We start from the raw sequence: 20,747 nt of genomic DNA, 5'->3' as shown, positions 1-20,747 counted from the left end.
CATTTTTCTCCCATTCTATTATTTTTACTCTATTATTTTCCTTTTATACATCAAAAATCAACGGTGCTATCACTTCATCCCACTTCTCTTTTTTTTTTCCTACTATTATATATATATATATTTCAACCAAATCAAACGCAAATAATTAACGGGACGGGGAGAGTAACCTTTAAATTTCTATTTATAAAAAATTATTCAAAAATGGAACTGTAATCCCGTGCACGTATATTCTATATTTTAATAATAACAACCAGAAACGATAGCCTTTCGTTCCTCATCTTTTAGATCCCAGCTTTTCCCGAGAAGGGGCCATCCGTCTTTACCCTCCCAGATTTTTCCCTAATCAAAAACGAGTAAAAACACTCTCTCACCTACTGTGTGTGCTTGTATATAAACCCTCTTAGATGGACGACTCAGAGGAGTGATGGTGGAGCCCACATCCCCTATCTCCATGCAACAACAGCACTTGACTGATCATCACACTCGTTGAGGAGCGAGCTTATACAAAACAATAATATCACATGGCCTCTCTCTCTATCGTCTCATAATAGGACTACTTACATATAGATACACACATTTATTAATTATTCAAGAGGTTACTGAATTAGCACACTGTCTGTCCTTCACGTTATTCCTGGTGCCTTGAAAATAACACTTTTTTTGGGATATTTAATTGTGGAGTGTTTATTGTATTTCAGATCTGATTTTGGTGGTGAATTGGTGGTGGAGTTTGATCGAATTTATCGGAGGTTGTAGATATGGTTTATGTGATTCGATTGCCGACTGCGGCTTCTTCTGTTCCATCGCTTTACAACTACTCGCCTAATTATGCTCTTCGCAAGTCGACTGTCTCTCTCTCTTTACTCATGAGAAACAACTCTTTTACCGGTAAAAATCTCTCTCTCTCTCTCTCTCCCCCTCCCTCCCTCTCCCGTTCCTCTCTCTCTCTCCCTCCCTCTCCCCCTCCCTCCCCCTCTCCCTCTCTCTCTCCCGTTCCCCTCTCTCTCTCTCTGTGTCTCTCTCTCTCATTCTCTCATCATGTACATGTATTTATAATATACTATGTTGTTATGGTGTAATTTGCAGAATTGATAGGAAAGCCAAAAGAAGCTTGTAGCTGTAAAGTGTTTGATATATTTCCACTTGCTTTTTTTAAAATTCTGTTTTATACCATTGCATATTTTTTTATTCAACTTTTTGTTTCTAGTCATATTTTCTTATAATTCTGTCAGTCGCCATCCACTTTTGTAATTTTTAGTATACACATTTTTAATTTACATGTTCTCATGTTATACGGTGATTTGTTGCCATAGTGGTATGAATTGATGGTCAATTGGATTTAGTTGGTTGACTTAGTGTTGAGACTGGATTCAGGATACATTATATATTCGGCATTGCTGTATTAGAATCTATGTTTAGATCCCAAAAGGATTGGATGTTTATCTGTCAAGCTGTGACTAATTTATTGCTTGTTTGCAGGAAAGACCTTTGCAGGCAAATTTTCTCAAGAATCTAAATCTTCATCTTTTGTGGTTGGTGCATCTGAGAAAGTTCTTGTTCCCGGCAGTCAAAGTAGTGATGGTTCTTCATCCTTAAAGGGCAAACTAGAAGCTGCTGACTTAGCTGTAGAAGATCCCCTAGTAAGTGCCAACTGCTTTGGTCTTTTAAAGCACACTCAAATAAAATATGAAGCATAATCTTACCAGCCTTGTAGTTTGAACTATGAATGCAAAGCCACTGTGACATGCATTTGACTTGTACATTACTTGATCTGAAGTTTGCAGCTTCAACCGTAAATCTAGAAAATGAACTCTTCACTTAGACCTTGGCAGTTCCCGTAAGGAAAGTATCTTTCTGAATGATAGTATCCAACTAATTAAACATGTTAAAGGGTTGCATGTATTAGCCCAGTAATAAATCAATTGGACTGCTAATTTACCAGTGATATGACTAGTACTATATTTGTATTGTTTTGATGGTATTATGTCTTTCTTTTAATTCTTATCTGCATCGCACTAGTAATGAGATTTTGGGTTTTTCCATCTTTTTCATATTTGTTGGGATATAGATATTTACAATTTCATTAAAAAAAAAGGTATTATTTATTGTGGTCTTGTTCATCGCGGTTACTGTATATTGATGACACTGTTCACCAAGAAAAAAGCCAATGTTGAAACAACTATAAGTGCGCTAAATTGTAATTGATTTAATATCTGCTATTGCAAGCTATGGAGATTCATGATTAATCAGCTCTTTTGTGTTATGTTTCAAGGTATCACATAATGACAATCAACCAGAGTCGGAGCATGTCAACACCATCTTGACTGACAATGAAGATAGAGAACCAGCAATGGAGTACAGTGAAACTGATGGTGAAATTGAATCTGTTTCCTTACTTGGTTTAGGTGAGGATACTACTTTAGGTTCAGAAGCAGTTCTTTCCCTAAATGGGACAATAAGTAGAGAAAGTGAAATGATTAGAAAAATTTCTATTCCTCCACCGGGAACTGGCCAGAAAATATACGAAATAGATCCACTTTTGAAGAGTCATAAAGAACATCTTGATTATCGGTGAGTTACTTCTTCAAAGTCTCCTCTTACCTTAAGCTTTTTGTAAGTGTTATAGTTTCAAAGTTAAACGTAGGATGTTGCATGGTGATATTTGACGGGCCGCTGGAAGTTATTGGTGTTTTAGATGGTAGCATGTACCTTCTGTGTGGCACACTGTTGACTTTGGCCCTGTTTGGGTAGGGTTAGCAGTTAGCTGTTAGCAGATTGAATTAGATGTTTTGACTAGCTGATTGAAATAAATGTTTTGACTAGCGGATTGGATTAACGGTTTATTGTAAAACTGTTTGGAAAATAGCGGTTTTATTAGCTTTTTGTGACACATATCAAAACCTTTAACCCAAAAAGCTCCTCAAACTAGCTTTTTAAATTAGCTTTTTGAGCCAAAACCTCTATTTCAATCCGCTAACTATCAAACACTAGCATTAGCGGATTGAAATGGTCAAACCTCTAAACCACCCCAAACCTCTAACTTCCAAACACAACCTTTGTGTAATGTGAAGTTATGCATAGTTTTCTGTTGTATAATTGTATTACTGTAATATGTAGAAATATGGAAAATAAAGCAAAACATTGTATTACTGATCAGCATATAAACTCAGCAATGGAAATACTATAACTCATAACTCAATTTAAGATGGGGAAGATATTTTTGGGGCTAGCGTTATTGTTATATGGTATGTCTGTAAGCAGGGAACCAGAAAAATTTTCTGGGGGGGCGAAATTTTACTAAAAAAATTTTAAGGGTAAAATACTACAAAATTATGAGTTTTGGGGGGACTAAATACTACAAATTATGAATTTGTATCATATAAATTGAATATATATAAGGGTTTGGGGAAGGTTTTGGGGGGGCCAAGACCACCCCGTACCCCCCCTTCCCTCCGTCTCTTTCTGTAAGATACTAAAACTTTTTAATCAAAACAGGCAGTAATTTTTGCTAGAGGCACCTTATAAGTATTCTTTTCAGCAAATAAAAAAATACGAATTGGTTGTTTTTATATAGACAAAAATCTAGACTGGATCATAGGTCTTGATAACACCTTAGGTTGCTTGCATTACTTACAAATCCAGATTTCCTAGATCCAGGTCATTTTTGGATAATCGATAATTTCCCTAACTTAGAATATCTCCAACCCTCGAAAGCCCTTAGCAAAAAGTACAGGTGGCATGCCATATATATAAAATATAGATAATATGTAAAGAAATGGGCACTCCAATGGGTCATTCCCCTTAACAGAAAATATTGCCAATATGAAATGGTTGGCTATATTTAGCCAACTTCTAGAGACCTGTAGCAAGATTCCACATCATCTATTACTTTATTAAAACAATATATTCTATTTATAACAACTTGAAATAATAATAACACACCATTTTTAAAATATAGCCATTCCTATCAAACCACAATGTCTTCTATGTTCGACAAATTTTACATAATATCTTATAGGTCTAATTTAAGCAACCTTTTTTTAGCTAATACCGTTGGAGATGCTCTTACAGCCTGATTAAAGTGTTTTAAGAGAGTAAAAGAAAAGAAAACTAGAGATTTTAGCAGAAGAAGAAAAGGGAATTTATGACAAACTTTCATGTGTTTCTAAGTTTTCTTTAATGAGGGAGGAAAGAAATATATTAATAAAGTTGAATCTTGTTTCTAGAATTGTTTTTATCTTCTCTTTAAATCATGCCACTTCTGGAAAGTTGAGCCAAATCTTCTCATTGTCACTGTTCTTTTCTAATCTCAGCTCGGGAACACAATGCTAACCTTTAGCCTGTTCTAAAATTTCTCTGTCAGAATCAGATTTTTAGGACTGCTTTATGCAACCTCTAATTTGACCCTTGGTATCAGCATGCGTATGTCGACAATATTGATTGCTATATATCGTTCTGCTAGTTGTAGACTCGTAAGTTACTAAGTTGTAACTGTATTCCCTGTTTTCTCAGTCAATATCCTGTAAGCCCCGTCTAGTACTTTAGAGATTCTCCTATTATGAAGTTGTTTTAACTGACATGTGATGTCATACAGTTAAACCTCGATTAAATAATATTCGATAAAATAATAACCCCGCTTAAGTACTAAATTTTGTCGGTCCCAACTTGGGCCAATGTTATAAAGTAATATTTTCGCTAAAAGCATAAAATAATAAAAATTTAGAAATTCATTAAAGGCCCAGGTAATATGTAAAATAATAATTCATGAATTATATATATACATAATGTATATGAATTACAAAATTCAGTTTTTTAAAAATATGAATCTATAGTAGTTTGTTTCTTCTTTCCACCAAGGTCAAAATTAACCTCATCCTTGACTTTATGTAAAGCATAAATAACTCCCGGTATGTTTTGCTCATGTTGTAATAAGTAATTGTTTAAAGTGTTGATTGCTTGAAGTGATTCCTTTGATGACACGCTTGGGATGACATTGCTATCGTCTAGTGCATGCATGAATTTAGTTTTCACATATTATTAAATATTATAAAAGTAATTTTAAATCAAATACATTGCATGTGATTGATTCCTTTTTTTTTTTTAAATAATGAATTATAATTTGTAAACATATAGAAATTCGGTAAAATAATAAAATATTACTTTATCGATAAAGTAATAAAATATTATTATATCGATAAAATAATAAATTCGGTAAAGTAATATTTTTTCCCGGTCCGAGGGGTATTACTTTAAAGAGGTTTAACTGTATATAGTTTGATAATACTACAGTAAACGCCTCTTTGGATGCATCATTGATGGTAGTAAATTATTTTCTGTTGACAATCCCTGCATGTGATGACATGGCTATCTTTAATCTAATTTGTATCATCTAATCCAACATAGTTCCTTCTTCTACCTCTAATTCAGATATGGACACTACAAGAAAATGCGAGAGGAAATTGACAAATACGAAGGTGGTTTAGAACAGTTTTCACGTGGCTATGAGAAGTTTGGCTTTGTCCGAAGGTAAACTACCTTGTACTTGCACACCAAAAAAAAAAAAAAAAACTTTTATAATGGGTTCTATGTATGTCTCATTTATATCCAAGGAAAAGATCATGAATTACTAAATAGAGACAAATGTGGGGTATAGAGGGTACTGATATGTTACCACTTATCAGCTGTGTAATACTGTAGTACAGAACAAGTAAATGTTTTTCGGTATGTCTACACAATAGATTGTCTTTGTTGACAAGTATAGAGATTTTTGTTCTAAAAGTTTTTGAATCTTAAAGCCCTCTAAACAGGACACTGTAGTTCCATAGAAATATATGGCTAATCACTTAATGGTATGTTGTGGTTGCTAATTGTTTTTCATTTATTCTGCTAGTGAAACTGGTATCACCTACAGGGAGTGGGCTCCTGGAGCCAAGGTGCGTCCAGTTATTTTCTTGTCAGTTATTTGCTTCCAGTTTATAGAGCATTGCTGTATGGTTTTTATTCAAAACTTGGCTTTGATTAGATTTTATCTTGAATACGGCTCCAAGTCTGAAAACAATTGGTTCAATGTTGGAGTGGTGTATCTGGGCATTGTAACCTAAATATATGTAATGTGTTCCATATTTGTTCAAAAGTTGTTTTCTTACTTGGTGCCACCTACTCAAACTCTGTTTTGTGAAAACACTGATCAGATTTCTAGTTCTATTTAGTAAAGTTCACTTGCTAAATGTTTCAAGGGTTTTATATCAAACTGTCCGCACATCTTATCAAAAAGTCCCAAGTAGCTACCCTGTCTCCATGGTGTCTGATTTATGAAAACACAATTCAGATCCCTAGTTATTTTAGTGTTTTTTTTAGAGATCTGATACACGTGAATGAATTATATCGGAATACAATAGCTAGACAAGGAGTACTTTTATTCAAGAAAGTTTGTAATCTAGCCGTCGGACATGCAAAGACGACCGGGAACATTTGAATAATAAAATGTTAATGTCCAAAAGGGGAATGCCCATCTTGAATATGCTATCCCAGCACCCTGAAAATAAGAAAAAAGATTTTAAAAAAACTCATAAACCGATGAATACAAAACCTGTTGCGATATCCGTTGATAAGAACAGACAGTATTTTAAATGAGATGGGTGGGTGTTTGATATAGAACTCAATGTTTGATACTCAATTGACCATCTTCTGAAACATCTTGATCATGATCTCTTTGGTTTGATTTATTATATTACCTTTTCATAATATATTTCATGATATTAGTTTCTCGTCGTTACATAATTTAAGTTGATTATCTCTCTCCGGAAATCGTTTCATTTGCTTTTTATCAGCAATATTATATGCTTATGCTTTCCTTAGTTTCTTATACTTTTTGAAGCAACGTTTGCTGCACATCTTAAATTTATATAATAGATTAGTAAAATATTTGCTTGTCATGTGTAGGGCTGGCAATATCGGGTATCGGGTGACATACTCAGGATCATAAAGTTGACCCAACCCGAACGGCCGAACCCTACCCAAAATTTTAATAAGTATCCAAAATTATAAATGGTCCGAATACCCAACCCTAACCTGACTAGCACCACCCACGGCCCTCGTGTAATCCAGACCCGACTCAAAATAATAGTTTCATTCATTCATATATATAATAGATATAATAGATAATAGATAAATAATACAATAGATATTAAATAAATGCCATTTTAATCTTATAAATTAATTTAAAATAGATTTATATAAAATATTTATTAATTTAAATAATAGATAATACATGAATTATATAAAAACATAGTATATTTTTTATAAATATATAAGATTTATATTTCGAGTACTTTTGGTTCAGTTTGGGTAACCTGAAATCAACCCGAATATGACCCGATTTTTTCCTGGTTAATTTGGGACCCGAACCAAAAAAATCCAACCCGAACACATAATTCACGGGTCGTTTCGTGTTAGGTCTGATTTTCTGCCCCTAGTCATATGTCATTTATTATTTGTTAGAACTTAATTCAATGGATTTATTTTGAGGTCCAAACTGTGTTTGTAACTATCTCTGTGTCTTTACCTGTTGTGTTGGTGCTGCTTATATCTCTACTGTAATGTCTGCTGATTTTTTGCACTTCTCTTGTTGTAGAATATTATATGGCACATTGCACACGACCTTTTCTTACTGCACATTTCTTTTTGTAAAATATCACAAAGCTCATAACCTTTTGACACTGCATATGTAGTCTGCAGCATTGATTGGTGATTTTAACAACTGGAACCCTAACGCTGATGTAATGACCCGGGTACGTCCTCTGATTTGCCAAGGATATATATTAAATTCTAGTATTTGTTGCAATGTAGCCATTATTAAACTTTGTATGTTGGAAGACCTTAAGAATAAGAATTAAGATATATAGAATCATTTACCAAACTCAAGTGAAAACACAATGCAGCCTTCTGTTACTAGCACACACCATTGTTTAATTTTCACTTTATTATACACTCCTTTTTAGTTAGGCGCCTGGCTGTAACAAATATTTTTATGGTCATTGGTTTATTTGCTGGAATAGATATGTTTGCACTTATGTTAACATTGCAAGAGGAATTAATGTATCTCAGGCGTGACCTGTTTTAGAAGCCCTTTAGCAAATTAAATACAGTACAGCGTCATATCTGTTTTTGAAGTACTTTTAGCATGCAGCTAGTTGCGTAGTTGCAGTGGTTTTTTTACGGATGATGCTTTTACAACTGTGTAATGCAACTTAGAACTTCTTTTGTGGACCAACAGAATGAATTTGGTGTCTGGGAGATCTTCTTGCCAAACAATGTAGATGGTTCTCCACCAATTCCCCATGGCTCAAGAGTGAAGGTAATTCTTTCTGTTAAAGTTTACTTATAACTTTAGAGAAAAATGCTATCAATCTCCTACTTACAGCACTATCTTCCTTACTCTTTTTAACAAGAAACCGAATACTCAATGTGAGGAATATGCAAATACAAATTTCAAATCCACATCACACGATATTTTAGTTGCAGCATGATATATTTTAAGTATCTGCAATGTACAATTTCAACCTAAGCTCTTGTTTGAGTACATTTTTGAAACTTTTCATATTTCCATTTGCTTTGTACATGGAAAGCGGATTCTTTTAAAGTCTCTGTTTGGTCACTGGGTTTTTAATTAGTAACAGATATTCGTTCTAGGATCAAATAAGACTATAAGGTGTCATCGCCTATATGTGTACTGAAATCATGGTCATCTAGCATTTTATTTTTTGTTGCATGAAGCATTGTAAAGTCTTATCTCGGGTATCCTGTGTTGGTTCCCTGGTTTACCTGCTATAGTGAAATTAGGTTGCTAACCCAATGGAGGATTCAAAAGGGCACCATAGTTTGTTTTTTCCTCTATGTGGGGGGAATGTTGAATGAAATATCATACTTCCGTGCGGGGAGCTACCAGAATGTCTAGAGAGAACCAAGGTTTCATAAAACTGAATATATTGGAAAATGGGATCTTTTTTTTGTAGGGATATCATTGTAGGGTAGAGGACTAGAGATCTACTTCAATGCCTATTCCGTACCTTTTTGTACCCTTTTTAACTGTATTTGCACTTTCTTCACTCTCTGTGATGCCCAATTTGACATTACAATTATTGAGCTAATAATCAAAGTGAAACATTATCAATGTGGGAAACTGGAATTGACACAATTTATTATATAATTGTTGATTAGCAATAATTTTCTGTTTTGCTGAAGTAAATTATTGGTTGCATTCTACTGTAGAGATCATCTGGCAGCTGGCCAATAAAAAATCCTCCAAACCATCTGGATTATCTTGACCCCTGAATAACATAACATAATTAAGCTATCAATAGCCTGCTGCATAACCTGCAAGTTTTTAATCTCTTCACCACTTAGAATCTTGATCATGACACGGCAGATTCGCATGGATACCCCATCTGGCATTAAGGACTCAATTTCTGCTTGGATTAAGTTCTCAGTACAGGCTCCTGGTGAAATCCCATATAATGGAATATACTATGATCCTCCTGAAGAGGTCTGTAATGCACTTTTCTATGTTTAAAGATCTGATTTCATATTTATAACACATTTGCACATGTTTTAATAAAATGCTTTTGCGGATAACCTTCACAGGACAAGCACGTATTTCAACATCCTCGTCCAAAGAAACCAAAGTCACTTAGGATCTACGAGGCACATGTCGGAATGAGTAGCACTGTAAGAAGCAATTGTCCTCTCTAGTATAATAATTTGGAATACAGTGAACATTCCCTTTTCTACTTTTTATTTTGCTCCAAATACACTTTTAAGACATTTTTGTCTTTTTATCTGTGTTGCCTTTCTTCTGTTGTGAACTTTTATTGTAAGTCTGCTACAATAATGGTTAGTGTTTGGGCAGTGTTGTCTGTTACCACAATTGGCTCAACTCTTTGCTTTCCGCATTTTCAAATGCAAAACAGGAATGGATGTTAATTTTGTTTATTTGAACAACTTACTGAGACTTTTATTTATTATCATATTCAAAGTTTAAATTGCCACTAGTTAAAAATAAAATTAGTACTGTTATGTATACAGTATATTATGTGTCTGTGTTTCTTTGTTTTTAAGAACATTTTCATTATTACCAACAGCATAGAACACATATTCACCTGTGCTCTTAATAGGCGAGATATATAGTTTAATTGTTCTTCTGCGGAAATGTATCCAAACAGGCCTTGAAATACAGTAAACGGATCATTTTACTTTGCCATTCAAGTGCAAAAAATCATTCGTGTTTAGGCCCTTTCTTTCCTAATGATAAGTGCCCACCTCCTGCCTTAGTAGTCTCAAACAAGTTGTGCAGACTTTTTCTTAAAAAGCTAGCTGGGTAGTTAAATAGGGGCCCTGTCATTCCAAGGAGGGAGATAGACCCAGCTGTTAGTATGGGGGCAGCAGCTCGACTTGTGGATAATATTGATTGAAATCACACGAGCATATTATATTAATCAATGACTGTATGCCTCTTTCACCTTTTCACTCTTTATGGTATGTTGCAGTCACCCATTGCACCCCAGATCGATCCCTGAACAGAGTAAACATGGTTTGTTGACGAACTTTTGTGCTAACTTATAAAGATTAATGATCACCTGGAATTAAGATCGTTTTTGCTTCCAATCCTCTCAATGCTGCCCTTTTTTAATCCAGATTTTGTTGCAATAAATTTAAAATCTCTGTTTTTAAAGCTTTTTTTGGGAATGCAACACTTCCTTTAGCTGAAATTGACAAACTTGATCTCTTGTTTTGTAATAAATGTGCTTTCTATCATTTTGTTCCCTCCTATATACTTGATACTATAACCATTACCTGGAACTTAACTAGCCATTACAATACATGTTGACTCTTTGATGCAGGAGCCAACCATAAACACATATGCAAATTTTAGAGATGATGTGCTCCCTCGAATAAAAAAACTGGGTTATAATGCAGTCCAGATAATGGCTATTCAAGAGCATTCATATTATGCTAGTTTCGGGTAAGTTCTAGGACCTTTTTGGGTGTCCACATCATTTTTCAACACATGCTGTTTGACGTTTATATCTAATATATATTATATATTGGTAACTTGTTCAAAACCTAACTATCTGTTAATAAATTATACTCACAAGTCACAAGTCATATGTAACTCGGTGGATGGAAGCAAGCATATTTGACTTGGTGAACCTCAAATTGTGTAACTTGTGTGCATCAGGTACCATGTGACCAACTTTTTTGCTCCAAGTAGCCGTTGTGGCACCCCTGATGATTTGAAGTCAATGATAGACAGAGCTCATGAGCTTGGTCTGGTTGTCCTTATGGATATTGTGCATAGGTAAATATGTTTATATAAATGTTGATCCTCTTCAGGATATTTTCTAAAAAATTTCTTACAGTATCAGTCAGCAAATTAATTTTATGCAGTATTATGTATTTATATGGTTCCTTCTCTTTTATGATTGTTTTGACATATAGAAGAAATATGTACAGACATGTAGATTGAGTTGCTATTTAAATGAAACAACAGATTCTTACTTAGTCGAAAACATGCCCCTTAAATTGGATCAACGAAGCCATTTCGATAATTACCCAGCAATGACATGCGCTGAGATATTTAAATAGAGTCCCTGATAATTATTGCTTGCCTCTTGGTGGTAAATTTGTATGCCATATATTAATGATGATGTTAATGTGGACTTGTTTGACAACCTGACATCGAGCAATAAAGAGAGTAATTTGTTTACTCTGCAAGGTGAATCAAGAAGCGCACAGTACAGGCTTCTTTATATATGTAGCTGCTCTGTTGCTTGTAAATGCACCAAAGTGTTTTATTATAATTTCCTATGTTATAAATGCAATGATATTGGGGGTTAGTAACTTCTATTTTGAAGTATCTGCTTAGTAATTTTATTATGCTTCCACTAGATTACATATGGCTTTGCTGTAGTAAATACCTGATTTTTTTTCCAGCCATTCATCGAATAACACTCTGGATGGGCTTAACATGTTTGATGGAACTGATAGCCATTACTTTCATTCTGGAGAACGAGGTTATCATTGGATGTGGGACTCTCGTCTTTTTAACTATGGCCATTGGGAAGTATGTGATACCATGCAAAATTTGGAGCACTGCATGCTGAGTAATATATATTTAAAAGTCCGTACATAGAAGTATTAATGTAAAACCGCTGTTTTAGGTACTAAGGTATCTACTTTCAAATGCAAGATGGTGGTTGGATGAATACAAGTTTGACGGGTTCAGATTTGATGGTGTGACTTCTATGATGTATACCCACCATGGGTTGCAGGTAAAGAAGAGGAATTTTAATATATGTCTGTGTTGGATATAATTTTCCTTCAACAGCAGAGACAAGAGCTGTCCCTTATCATGCAAGGAATTATATAATTTAATTTTACGAAGAAATAGTAATTTATTATATTAACTCCCTTGGTGAACCTCATATTAGTTGCTATAGCCTATAGGTAGCTCATCAAAATTTTGGTTGGAATGTCCAAAACTCGGTTGCAATAAGTAGATGATCAAAATTTTGAGTTTTGTTTTTATAACTATGTTTGATGACTTCATTATTTGTTGCTAGTGTTTGACATATAAAGTATTTAAATTGTTAAGCTTTCATGGCCGTCCACAATAACAGTTGATTGTTTATAGTATTTTGAAAACTAACACAAATATTAGCCCATATAGTAGCTCTAACGACTGCCTTAAATGATTCCACTTTAACTTTTGCCCCCTCTGAAATTTTATTCTAAATTAACAGTCACTTTCTATTTGGATATTTCGACTAAGTTATTGTGCCAAATCTTCTGGAGACTGCATCATAATTCATTCTGGACCACTTTGTCAAATAAAATAAATTAAATTTGTATATGGATACACATTTTAGTCAAATTATCTAGCATACTGGATCAAATAAATAGAGAAAAAACCAGTTAAGTCAAGCGATGCTGAGATCACCTATAAAATCTTTAGTTGCTATTCACCTGGTAGACTCAGTTATAATTGTGTTCTTAAAACTATAATTTGGCTCTGTGTTAGTCTCATATCCATCAGTGGTTACAAGCCATATGTGCTGACATTTTTCTAATTTAAAGGTGGCATTTACTGGAAATTACAATGAGTACTTTGGGTTCACAACTGATGTTGACGCTGTGGTTTATTTGATGCTGGTTAATGATGTAATACATGGGCTTTTTCCTCAAGCTATTTCCATTGGTGAAGATGTAAGTCCAACTCTTGTGATAAAGTTTATATTTTGGGGTTAACAGTGTTTTCATGGATGTAAAACGTATGGATGCTATTAATATCTTTTGTACAATATATGCAGAATTTGTTTACACTACCATCTTAGGGGGACATTATAAGTTAGTGATCTAGAATTAAGTTGATTGAATAATTTTTTGGGCTAAATCGACCTCCTCTTTTTTTGGATTAAGCTCAGAAATTAGTGTATGGTTCATTCCAAATTTTCGAGCTGAACCATTTAAATATCTTAAAGATGCAGTCTTCCAGATTCAAATCATCCTGATTCAAAGGCCCCTTAGTAGGTTACTAGGGATGCTAAGTTAAAATGCTTGGCATCTGGAAATTTGTTTAAAAGCTAGGTGAAAAATAGATCTGCCATGGAATAAACTGCTTATATTGCTCTTATATATGATTAGAAGTGATTGAACAGTATTCTGAATTAACCCTAGTGCTATGATGCTAAGTTTGATTGACCAGAAAGAATACTATTCTTACTGTAAAGGGAATGTTCCTAACCTCTTTCTAATTTCTACACCAAGAATAACACTATACTTAGATTATTATAATTAACAGTTAATATAGAGAAATAGTAAATAAACTCCAAACTGCAGCAAGTTTCTTCTATATCATGCACAGAGTGTTGTACATTGGGAATTAATTAGTAAAGAATGAAAATTACTTGCTTATTATCATATTGTATTAAATTAAAGCAGATATCGTCTATACATTTTTAAAAGAGTACATAGTCATCCTAAGTTCATTTATTTAAAGAATTGATGTGAGCAGTGTCATTTAAAAGTTGTTACACATTGAAATATTTGTTAGAATATAATATATGATCCTGGTAATCACCCTCCTATCACCTTGGGGTTTTAGGATAACTTTAACTAGTAACTTAAAATGGCGTCCCTCCTATCACCTTGGGGTTTTAGGATAACTTGAACTAGTAACCTAAAACGGCAAGCTCTGCAGTGATCTCGAGTTTGATCCCATGCCACCCCCAACATTCTCATTATCTATTATGGATACGAAGGCAAATTACTGCCCCAAAAGTAAGCTATTTATTGAAGGTTCAATTATAATATATGATCCTGGTAATCCTAAAACCTTGATGTGTAACTTAACAAATGTATATTGGGAATTATTACATTACATTTAGTGTTATACCTCAAAGAAATATTATCTTCACTTTAATATATCAATGATTATTAATCTCAGCTTTTTCAAGACAATCTCATAAAATGAGTATAAAATGCACCGCACTATATCTACCACTGTATATTAAAATTTTAGAAGTTACTAAATCATTCACATTGAAACATAATCAGTATACGTTATTTTGATAAGTTAAATTAAATTTAAATATAATTAGGAATTAAATTTGTTCATATATTAAACAAATTTTATTTGTTTCAAGTAACAAATGATATCATATAACAGAAATATCGAAGAGTCAAATTTAATATAGAACTTGCACCAGTTGAATAATGTTACAAAAAATCTGGTGGAACACTTTCCATTTGCACTTAATTGCTGTAACTTGTATTGTTCAGTTGGAGTATATGTTCACTCAAATGGTGAATATCACACCATGTTATTGTTATTATGCCTATCGGAGTACACCTTGTTAGTGTTATTATGTCCTATTGGAGTTGCTCTAAATAAGTTTTTTTTTTTCCGGGCGACGGGCGTGACGTGAGGATTTTTTACTTTACAGGTTAGTGGAATGCCGACATTTGGTCTTCCTGTACAAGATGGTGGTGTTGGATTTGACTATCGCTTGCATATGGCAATTGCTGATAAATGGATTGAGCTTCTAAAGTATGCAATATCTCTTCTTCCCCTCATATAGCCGACATTCCAATACAATCAGGGGATTGTTTGAAAATTAAAATGGGGAAGCAGTAGCACTAACAGCTAGCTGACTCTAGTCTTTTAATGTTTTACAGCTGAGCTTGCAGTTATCTAACTTGAATTATCCTTTGATGTAACTGAAAGCAGATTAAATGGTGATATAGTATAGTTTCCTAATTTTCATTAACATCATTCGACACATTAGGCTTTTTGCTGATAGTTATGTATTATAGGTTTTATATTTTGCTTATATCTGGTGCAGGTTTTTTGGGGCTTATGTTCCATAATCTTTAACCAGCCAAGTGGCCGCATGTATGTGACTTTGACTTGTTTTCACATTTAGTTTTTTCTGCTTTGTTTGGTGCAGAAAAAGGGATGAAGACTGGCAAATGGGTGATATTACTCACACACTTACTAACAGACGGTGGTCAGAGAACTGTGTTGCTTATGCTGAAAGTCACGATCAAGCATTAGTTGGTGACAAAACCATCGCATTCTGGTTGATGGATAAGGTCATATGAGTTCATATTAATTATTTGCATTGAAACTTTTACTGATATTGCCACTATATCATCATTATCCTATAACATAAGCTATGTAGCCGTAACGGAAATACTGAAATGAATCGTAAGCACTTCTTGATTTTTACTTGCCCACAAGGCCACAACTATCCTGTAGTCCTGTCATTGCGCAGTGTATGCAGCTTTACTATAACATGATTGTCACCGCATACTTTATTACGTGAAGTAGTGCTCGATTTTCTTACATCTTCATATTAATTAAAGAATGACTTGATAGTTTTTTATTCACATAGGGGACTAGTATTTGTGTTTAGGCCCCACTATGATATCTATCAGCTCTGTATCGACACCTTGTAGCATTGAAGACATATTTTTTGAGATGTCAGTCTGATGTCACTCTATCCTCTCTTCTTTTACAAAGCAGGAGTAGGTAAATATTAAGCGCAGTCCTGGTCCCATTTTACAAATAATGTTAAATTTTGTGCTTTTTGTGGGCTTATCTACAGTGATGACTTTTCAGTTTTCACTATATCAGGAATTTTGTAGTTATTATCTTATTAAATTGTCTGTGAATTTATGATTTTGTTGTTAAATTGCTGATACTTTTCTGAACTTTTTCAGGATATGTATGACTTCATGGCATTAGATAGACCGTCAACTCCACTAATAGACCGTGGAATAGCTTTGCACAAGATGATCAGACTTATTACTATGGGTTTAGGTGGAGAGGGCTATTTGAATTTCATGGGAAATGAATTTGGACATCCTGGTACGGATAGGCCTTTTGATTCTTCAGTTTTGCAGCAAGACGCATGATTCGCTTTTCTTATGTTTGATTTTCATGTGTTACATGTGCTTAAATTTTTGGAATATCTATCTATTAGAATGGATTGATTTTCCAAGGGCTGACCAGCATCTTCCAGATGGGAAATTTGTCCCGGGCAATGGCAATAGCTTCGACAAGTGCCGGAGGAGATTTGACCTGGTAAATTCAATTTTTATCAGAAAGCGTGTTGCAACTTAGGGAAACTATTGCATTGTGTTTTTTCTATTTTGCAAAGTTGAGAACTTTTCTGTGTGTGTCTCTGTTACTAGGGGTCTAATATTTTTATGAGCATGTGAACCTACAGACCAAAATATCCAATCATTTGTTTCCATGACATGCCGGGTGGCAGACTTTGAACAACCGTGGCATGTCAAGTCTGAATATTAAGCTTTTGAAAGTCATGATATATTGTGTTTAAAAATATATCATGTGCAAATATGTGTTTGTAGCTCCATAATTTTGCTTCATCCCTAGTCAAATAAATTCAACTTTAACCCAGAAAATGATTTATTATATTGTTCTTAAATGAGAAGCTTGGGTTTGCGTGATTGCCTCATGCTGGTTTAGTCTTGATATGCTTTACCCTTGGTCTTATTATGCCAAGACTGCAAACATGAATTTTAGTGCATATTTGTCAATAAAGACTGCAAGGTTTTTCTGTATATCATCATGCATTTCAGATTAGCAGTAGAAGTTTTGTACGTGTGACATCAAATATGCTTTGATGTATTTAGCAAAATAAAATAAAAAAAATGCTTTGATGTGGTTTTTGAATTGATTCTATATTTTAATAATGTTCAGGGGGATGCGGATTATCTGAGATATCATGGTTTGCAAGAATTTGATGTGGCAATGCAACATCTTGAAGGAACACATAGTGTATGTTATCTCAATGTCTCGCTCTATTTCAACTTCTACGCAATGTGATTATTTACCACAAGTGGGAGCATGGTTTATAACCATGTTTTTATTATAAGATAGACTACTACCGCAAGCATGGAAATATAATTCAACCCTTGCCAACTTTTAAAATATAAGTACCCGCAGAGTAACGATGAATGTGATGACCGTCAAGAAGTTACGAGTAGGCTAGGCTCATCATGTACAATTTAGAATTACATTCACAGACTTCATTTAAGGTTGCATATATCTGGACTTTCCCAGGACCTTTTAATGTGGGAGTCTTGTGCCCTAGGTACGAATTTTTAGGCTTCATTCCAACGTCCTAACTGCCTACAAATTTGAGGAAGCTCGAATTTATTACAAAGCATGCTTCGGTCACCTTCAACCACCAGATGAGTAATAAATATAATATGCCACCCTAAGTTGGCTATTTGCCGTCCTCTGTCAAGACTTCTAATGGTTTGAAAATAAATCAGCATGAAGCTCCACATGCCTGTCCCTGAAACAGATGCTTGATGGTAAAAACAAATTTAGTGGTATAGAATAGAAGCAATGTATAAAGTGGTCTTATATGACTCATTATCTTAAATTATAGCTGCTTATACATTCTCTACTCTAATCTAATTATGGTGGCAGGGAAAATATTTTCTAATATGAGGCTTTATTTTGGTTATGTGAGATGGATGTCTTTAGTTTGTACTTTTTGCATGTTGCTCAAGTCATTCTGCATCCCCTAGTAATGGGGGGGTCTTTAAATTCTTAAACCGGGGCTTACATCATCCCACTTGTGTATAGCAGATTGTACTTGCGTGTGTTATGCTATCAAAGGCCTCTGTGTTCATTTGATTATGATGAGATGATTCGTAGTACATCACCAAATGTTCAACAAAGTCCAAAATTGGTTGGGAATTTGCATGCATATTGTAATCTGCAAATGTCTTACCTTCTTATCTATCCTATATACTTGATAATCATATATATTAACATGTATATTTTCCCTATTATTTGTCTAATTATCTCCATTAAATTTTGTGTTCCCCAATGATAGTAACCGGTCCACATTCTGTTGCAGTTTATGACTTCAGAGCACCAATATATATCACGCAAGGATGAAGGGGACAGGGTAATTGTTTTTGAAAGAGGGAACTTGGTTTTTGTTTTCAATTTTCACTGGACAAACAGCTACTCCGACTACCGCGTGGGCTGTTTAAAGTCAGGAAAATACAAGGTATGCTACCACCTTACCAGACCACCCCTCTGCATATTTTTTTCGTTTAAAGATGTTCTTTCTCTGTATTGTTTTTCTAGTGCAACTTGTTCACAAACAATGTGATCAGTGTTAAAGGATATATCATTCTATATCTAATATCCAGAGTTAAAGTAGGAATTTTTCATAAATAATCATTGGGTTTTCAGTCCAAGCATACTACATAGAACGATCCTAACACGTATAATTGAAGATTTCTGTTAGTTTGTGGAACCAATACGTGAACAGAAATATTTTTCCTGGTCGCTAAAACCTTTTTCCACATGTAACAAGCAGGGCAGAACTTGTATCATCAAAAAATATCCTTGGATTATTTGTCAAGAAAGTAGAAATTTAAAATAGAAACTGGACGGTCTTTCATCTCCAGACAGATCCACAACGTAAGGTGTAAACCATGGGGCGTCAGTCTTGCATACAGCCTAAAATTCATATCTTGTGGACCTGCTGAGTGTCAGTTATATATTTGTTAGTGTATTGTTGTCAATGAAATGTATACACACACACACGTGCATATTTGTGCCTATCGCTTTTCCTCTTTGTCCTCAATCATAGGCCTCCCCTTGTCCCCCTCACTTTTCCTGTGAACAAAAGAATTGATTTTTATGTTCCATAAAAATGATGCTTGATTTAACTAACATAGTAGCCATGTGTGGTACTTGTTTCAGATTGTGCTGGATTCAGATGACAAGCTCTTTGGAGGTTTTAGCAGAATTGATCACAGTGCAGATTTTTTCTCTTTCGTAAGAACATGAACCTGGGATGGAGAGCAACCACGTGAGTATAAATTGTCTCAACAGCTTTTAACATAACCCTGTTTCTCTGCAGGAAGGAGCTTATGATAATAGACCGCGTTCATTTATGGTATATGCACCATCAAGAACAGCAGTGGTGTATCATCTAGTAGAGGGTGGAGTGAAGCCAATTAAGTAAAGTCGGTCAAATTCCAGCGGACTCTCCCTTAAGGAAAGCACGGCATTAACCTCTCTTGGATTATCCAAGATAGAACTGGACCATATCTGATGCCATTTTGCATGTAAGATATCACTGGCTGGGAAAGAATCGGAAGAGCTAAGATGGAAATGTTGTACATACATGTCAGAGTAGTAAGCTACCAAATATCATTGATTTCGGTACCAATATTTTGTAGGCCACAAAGCAAGAGGTTCGGGGAATGCAGTACAATAATCTTTTATTATGTCTGTCACATGTATGATAGTATCTTTGTGAGGTTACACTGAAGTCTGTATAGTATGAGCCCAATGATGTAGTAGTCATGTAGGGCTTTTAAAATTTTCTTGGTACTGCAACTGTTAAATGTTAATGAGCGCACCATGGTGAGTCGTGACTCCTGGTCGGTGTCACTAATCTAGCTGCAGGTTTTCTGTGTACATGTGACCTTTGGTATAATTTAAAAATGCATGCGTTCTATTTAAAAAACTTTTTATTAATGTATTTTAATTGTGTAAAGTTATTAAAAAGAATACATTATATATGCATGTTATGATATTTTCTATTAATGAATAACTATTAATTTTGGAAAGAGGATTTTTTTTATTTTTTTTTGACAATGCAGGTTTATATACTTTACAAATAAGTATCTGTTCTAATAATTCTCGGAGTTAGCCGAGTCGAACACCTCTTAAATCGATAAACAACTAATTAAAGAAAAATCGAAATTGTAGAATAGGAATCTTTTAATTTTCAAATTTCTAAAGCCGAAAATTTTCGATTCGGTTTTGATTTTACTGAAAACTGTACTGGGGTCTGGGTTTGCACTTTGCTCTGTGACTCTGCCCAGTTAAGTTCTATAATAGAACCCTTACGATCGTAGCATTTCTTTATTTTTTAAACTTGCAAGCTAGATAATGGCTGTATATTTATGCCTCGAATGAAGACTATTGTTTTTATGGGACCTCCCGGAAATGAACTGAGCCATAAAGGGGGTACCTTTAAGCTTTTAAGAGCCGTTACTCTGGCAGCTACATCATTCCTCTTGAGGAGAGGTGGTCTTGTCCTCTTTCACTTTGATCATTCACAAAATTGTGTTTAAATTTCGGCGTTCAGTGGCACAGTAAAAAGTAAAAACTATAC

At 34.4% G+C, this 20,747-nt stretch overlaps 1 protein-coding gene across 2 annotated transcripts; it reads left to right on the top strand.

The window, feature by feature from the left end:
* The first annotated feature begins 318 nt into the window (after positions 1-318).
* On the top strand, positions 319-20,108 carry LOC108212093 (1,4-alpha-glucan-branching enzyme 2-2, chloroplastic/amyloplastic). 2 transcript variants are annotated; one of them, XM_064089422.1, is made up of 23 exons: positions 319-595; positions 699-888; positions 1,480-1,640; positions 2,273-2,571; positions 5,428-5,526; positions 5,891-5,933; positions 7,731-7,790; positions 8,276-8,356; positions 9,428-9,544; positions 9,643-9,726; positions 10,899-11,020; positions 11,237-11,356; positions 11,992-12,121; positions 12,219-12,329; positions 13,135-13,263; positions 15,003-15,106; positions 15,507-15,651; positions 16,282-16,429; positions 16,545-16,645; positions 17,288-17,365; positions 18,462-18,617; positions 19,322-19,396; positions 19,482-20,108. In XM_064089422.1, the coding sequence occupies exons 2-23, from the start codon at positions 759-761 to the stop codon at positions 19,584-19,586; spliced, it is 2,598 nt and encodes an 865-aa protein (XP_063945492.1). In that variant the 5' UTR covers positions 319-595; positions 699-758; the 3' UTR covers positions 19,587-20,108. The 2 variants fall into 2 exon arrangements, with proteins under 2 accessions (XP_063945492.1, XP_063945491.1); XM_064089421.1 differs by having other exon boundaries at positions 319-888.
* Positions 20,109-20,747: the final 639 nt, after the last annotated feature.

This window comes from Daucus carota, chromosome 3, assembly GCF_001625215.2.
Source record: "Daucus carota subsp. sativus chromosome 3, DH1 v3.0, whole genome shotgun sequence".
In the NCBI taxonomy this organism is placed as follows: Eukaryota; Viridiplantae; Streptophyta; class Magnoliopsida; order Apiales; family Apiaceae; genus Daucus; species Daucus carota.
This window is presented reverse-complemented; position numbering and strand designations above follow the sequence as displayed.